Source organism: Bufo bufo, chromosome 9 (genome assembly GCF_905171765.1).
Source record: "Bufo bufo chromosome 9, aBufBuf1.1, whole genome shotgun sequence".
Lineage (NCBI taxonomy): Eukaryota > Metazoa > Chordata > Amphibia > Anura > Bufonidae > Bufo > Bufo bufo.
Genome location: NC_053397.1, coordinates 91,230,334 through 91,236,333, shown reverse-complemented (window position 1 = coordinate 91,236,333; position 6,000 = coordinate 91,230,334). Strand labels below are relative to the sequence as shown.

At 39.4% G+C, this 6,000-nt stretch overlaps 1 protein-coding gene across 1 annotated transcript in view; it reads left to right on the top strand.

Moving 5' to 3' along the window:
- The first annotated feature begins 1,488 nt into the window (after positions 1 to 1,488).
- The window catches only part of LOC120979012 (complement factor H-like), a 139,902-nt gene continuing 135,390 nt past the window's right edge, over positions 1,489 to 6,000 (top strand). The window contains exon 1 of the mRNA XM_040407506.1: positions 1,489 to 1,783. Coding sequence (XP_040263440.1) covers positions 1,708 to 1,783 — 76 coding nt within the window. The 5' untranslated portion in view covers positions 1,489 to 1,707. The remainder of the gene's footprint in view (positions 1,784 to 6,000) is intronic.

Below are 6,000 nucleotides of genomic sequence, written 5' to 3'. Positions count from 1 at the left end.
AATGCGTTTCTCATTTTCAAGCCCACCTACACAAATCTTATATCAAAACGTTCAGCTATCCCTGCTGCCACTAAATATGTCCACGGCTAAGCCATAGTCCTGATAGTTTTCACAATATGATCATTTGTTTGAAACTCACGCCGCCCATTGATATTCATTGAAACTCCACTCTAGCCACCTCAAATTTGAAGGGCAATTTCTAACCTGCGACTGTGCCTTCATTTTTAATATTTCAGAGACATACTATGCATCAAAATGTAGGTCTGGGTCTTGTGATTCTCACAATATAATATCCTCTTCGCTGTAGGATTTATAATTTTTAAACTACAAACGTTTGAAGATGGCAACCGCCAGTGAAGTGAGCAAGTTGGAGCAGTTTGTTTTTAACCGCTCTTCTCTGCCCTTGCTGTAGAGTGAGTTTCCATAGGAACCCAGGTGTGTGAGCAGCCAGCAGAGTGACAAAAGCTAGAGTGTGAGCTGAAAAATCAGGACATGATTTCTAAACTGCCAATACTCCCTCATTTTCAAGCCTACCTACACAAATCGTCTGCTAATGTTTTTATAAATGTATGTTTTAATGTAACTTTGAAGAACTTTGGGCAACAACATTGCAATTAAATGTGCTATATAAATAAATAAAAGTTGAAATGCATTTCTCACTCTATCAAGTTTGCCATGTGCACTTTTTAAATTTGATCAATCAATTGGTTAGTGTAATGTTTACTATCTTTACTCACTCCAAACACTCCACACAGTTACTCTGCCCACTCCATAAAGTTACTCTGCCCAGTCCAACCTTTCCACAGTTACTCCAGCCACTCCAACCACACAACAGTTACTCAAGCCACTCCACCCAGTTACTCCACCCACTCCAGTTGTAGACTACTGGTGGAGGCAAGAACACTTCACACAATTTCCCCAGAAATTGTAGTTTTCTAGTTTCCATCAGTTATTGTGAGCCAAAACCAGGTGTGGTTCAAAATCTTTCCATCATACCTTATATCTTAGTAGGTTTCACTACTGGTTTTGGCTCACAATCACTGATGGAAATAACTAACCAAATAACTGAAATGTGAACTAGGCCTAAGAGAGACAATAAGTAACGCTGTGACCTGCCTTTATTTTGCGCCCCCCGATGCCAAGTACCATGTAACTGGTTTATGCAGTTGCTATACTGGTGCTGCTCTCAGTTCTGTAACCGGTTTCATTCTGTGAAGAAAATATTATTTATTTTTTTATACCACAGGGAATTTAAATGCAAAATAAATTTTTATTTGCTGATTATCCCATTTGAGCATTTTTTTTTTTTTTATGCCCTCATTTCTCAGACATTTTAATGTCAGTGCTGACTCGTTCAGTGTGGGAAGAATAAGTTTGCAACCACAGCGTTAGGTTGCAAGAGTTATACAGTTTTCCATGACTGCAGCATGACCTTGAAAACAGGAAATTGTAGTTTCCTAATAGCCATTCATACAAAGCCTTACTTGTCTACTCACAAATGTAGATCCCTCAAAATGAAAATCCCCACAGCTTTCAGGTCCAGACCATAGGAACACTCTGCAGGCAAAGCTGAAATTTATTTACCGCATCAAAGATTGCAAAATCTGTAGAAAAAGAGAACTAATAACAGATATTAAAGGGCAGAATTAGCCAGGCATCTTGTATTTTTCAATCAAGGAGAGATCAACTTCCTACAATCCTCCTAAGATGCCTAGACTGGACCTCATCATTGGTATGGTATCACTTACTTTATGCTGTTATTCTGCAGTGCCATCCGATAAAGGTAAGATCGCAATATGTGATTTACAATCTCCCAGTGTTTTAATATTTTGTTGTAATCCAAGCAAATTAATTTCTGTATGTTTTTAATAACTGCTGTTTCAGGTGATAGACAATCAGTACAGGGTACAATGAATGTGATGGAGAGCAGAGAGTATTTCTTCAGTCTAAAATGAACTGCCTCACGTACTTTTCTTTTTTTTTGTTATTTTTTCCCAGTAGACTGAAAACCGAAACCCATTTATGTGTCAATTTGGCTCATATTCATGGATGTGAGTGTGTATTTCTAATTGCACAGCGATAGATATTTACATAATTATTTTTAAATCCAATCTAAGAATCTGAGATTTGTTATCCAGAAAATTAACAAAAACATGCAATAATCTGCAGAATGATATACTGAAGCACACAAATGTTTATACAGTATTTCCTGGGAAGTCAGCATATTTCCTCCATAATATGTAGGCATTGTTAGGCAGAAGGACTAACGCAAGTTCCTGTGTTTGAATGTCTGTTTTGTATATGTTTTCCTCTAGAAGCCAGGATTTCAGTACTTGTAGAGGAACCAGGCATACAGTGGGGGCATATGTTAAATACCACTTAGTATAATACATGGAAAAGTCTAAAGGAAAACAGATACATTTAACTCCTTCCTGATGTGTTTTTGTTTTTTTGTTTTTGTTCTTTACTTCCTGCCTGCCAGGACCCATAACTTTTTTATGTTTCCATTCACATAGCCGTATCAAGGCTGTCTTTTTTGCTAGACAAGCTGTACTTTCTAATGGCACCAATTAATATGGCATACAATATAGAGGGAATTGGGAAGAAATTCTACATGGGGTGGAACTGGAAATAAAATGCAATTCAACCATTGTTTTATGGTAAGATAGTATACAAATGATAGCTTGTGCCTACACCCAGAATAATAGGTCAATGTAGTGCACGTACCAAAAAGCAAGACAACAGAGACAAAAATAACATTACAACTGCATATTTGATATATCGTAACGATGCAGCACTTATTCATCGTCTAGGTGCTGGACCATAATTCCCCTAATGAAGCATGTGGATATCGCCACCTGGAGAAATGCATCTGGAAGTGTGAAGAAGCCAACAGGGACATCCGGGGTCTCCCAGGGTTTAGCCACCGATAAGTGGGGTCGCTCCTTTCGGGGCGGGTGCTCTGCTTATAGGAAGGGGTAGTCATAGGGAAAAAAAACTAGGGATTTAACACCTTCCCCAACCCATCTTGTCGGCTGCTACCCCTGGATACAGTCTGGTATCAAGTAACCATAGGTTTTGTAACAACAACCCCCAGTTCTTTACTGCATCATTACGATATATTAAATATATGCAGTTGTAATGTTATTTTTGTCTCTGTTGTCTTGCTTTTTAGTACGTGCACTACATTGACCTATTATCCTGGGTGTAGGCACGAGCTATCATTTGTATACTATCTTACTGTATCTATACTTTGGGGTTTATTTGATATTTTTTAATGTCTATATATTTTTTTAAGGATATATCGTAATGATGCAGTATTTTAGGGGTTTTGTGTTCGCTCAGTGATTCAATAACTATATTCCCTGTGAGGTCATTGTTTTATGGGTTTAGTTTTTACAGTGTTCCCTATGGTTGAGCGAATCCAGCTTTGGTTCATAGATCCAAAGTTCTTTTGTTCAAAAACTTCAATTTTAATGCTGTCGCCGTACAGCATTAAAATGTATGGGCAAAGTTTAGGCAAAAGTTCCTATCACCTGAAGTCTCGTGAGACTTCAGTGAATTCATTCCTGGGAGAATCAGTATGTTCCTAGGCAGGACTTGATAGGAACTTTGCTATGGCACACCTTGGAGTCTTCAGAGGGCCCCATGAAGCATGAGCAACCAGGAGACAACCTTGTCTCGGGGAGCCATTCAGTCGCCAACAGCGACACGATTCCAGTAAATGACCGATCAGGCACCTGCTAGCTATGTCTTTCTCTCAGTTCCTGAGTAAGCGTGATCTTTAAAGACCCTACATCCCCGTGCATGGAAGGGGTTAATACTAAACTGAAAGATAGGTTATAGCAAGTTTCACACATCACAAACATGAGCAGCATTTCTGCCAAAAGAAGATCACTAACTTTGTAACCCACTAACGCAGTGTCCAGTCCCTTATAGCCGTTGTTTTTTTCAGTACGAGTGCCTAGTGACTCAAGACTCTCAACTGTAGTTGTCCAGAGTTTACTAATAGAGTTGAATAGAATACAGCCCATCACAATCGAAATATACTATTCCTGATATATAATCTTTCCTGCATATTACAGTCCCTATGTTATATAAAACCTTTTTGCCAGTGCTGACAGTCAGTATAATCATCATGGATAATCTGTTATACATCACTTAAAGGTGGCCATACAAATTAAATAAAAATTACTTGATGGTTGATCTGTTGAATAAAAGATCATTGGGTGGGCAATAGCTTAGCATCCACAGCCATACATATTTTAGTCCATGTCGGCCATTATATTTGTTTGAACTTTATAAACATGTTCTATAAAACTGTTGATGGACAAAAGATCTTTCATCCATGAATGACCTTTCTTTGAACGAAAGAGCTTTCATCTGACAGATGAAAATTTTAAACACGGTCAATTACTTTTCAGCTGATTGTCTGTCATAGGTTGGCTAAAATGAACTTCTGTAGTTAAATTTCACCCAAATCATTTTGATCAACTTTAGACTAAGGGTACTTTCACACTAGCGTTATTCTTTTCCGGCATTGAGTTCCGTCCTAGGGGCTCAATACCGGAAAATAACTGATCAGTTTTATCCTAATGCATTCTGAATGGAGAGCAATCCATTCAGGATGCATCAGGATGTCTTCAGCTCAGTCTTTTTGACTGTTCAGGACGGAGATAATACGGCAGCATGCTGCGGTTTTATCTCCATCCAAAATTCCTGAACAGTTGCCGGAATGCCGGAACTGTCATTTTTTTCCCATTGAAATGCATTAATGCTGGATCCAGCCCCGAGTTTTCCGGCATTGCGGTCTGCACATGCTCAGACCGCAAAAAAATGTGAAAAAAATAAATGCCTGATCCGTTATTCCAGATGACACCGGAGAGACGGATCCGGCATTTCAATGCATTTGTCATACGGATCAGGATCTTGATCCATCAAACAAATGCCGTCAGTTTGCATGCATTTTGACGGATCCGGCAGGCAGTTCCAGCGATGGAACTGCCTGCCGGAATCCTCTGCCGCAAGTGTGAAAGTGCCCTAAGGTGTTTGGTCAGTTATGGACAGCTATCTATACCAATTATGTATAGGCAGCAGCAGGGAGACTAGAGGCAGGCTGAAGAGCCTGAGCCACGAGACCTGGAGGAGCCGGTGCAGAGGATGGGAGTGGTAGTGGCCCTGATAAAGTGTTGTGTCCCGGTGTACTCCCTCAGGCCATTGCTCCCTGGGGATAAGTACAGTGGAAATGCAATATTGAAGAATGAGGCCAGAATTAAACATATAAAAGTCTCCTTTACTAAGTGCAACATAGAACTTTAAATACATTCAATATCAGCAGATTTTAAGTGCAATTTTCTCTGCCACCAGTAAGGATACGGAGGCCGTTTGGATGGTGGTAATTTTTTAGCACTTAGGTGGTACTGGCCTAATAGTAGTCTGGTGATGGTTGCCTTTGCTGTAATCCCTCACCTTGCAGCAGTGTCTTTAAGGCTACATTCACAAGTATTTTTCTATATCCGGATTTTCGGTCCGTTTTTTGCGGATCCGTTGTTCCTGAAAATGTTTCCATATGTCATCAGTTTTTTGCGGATCCGCAAAAAACGGAAACATGTATAAATTTCAATAAGCAAATAAAGTTGTTTGGATTTCTTTGAAAAAATAAAAATATAAAAAAAATAATAAATTTAAATGTAATTTCCAGGAACGGAATCCGCATAAAACGGCATTATGACATCCGAATGTCTTCCGTTTTTTGCGAATCCATTGACTTTGTATTGTACCAGGATCCGAATTTTGCAGAAAAGAATAGGACATGTTTTATATTTAAACGGACATGCGGAACGGAACAACGGAAACGGACAGCACACATTGTGCTGTCCGTTTTTTTCCAGGACCCATTGAAAATGAATGGGTCCAGATCTGGTCCAGATCTGTTCCGCAAAAAACGGAACAGATCAGGAAAGAAAAAACGGACGTGTGAATGGACCCCTTAGTTCACTC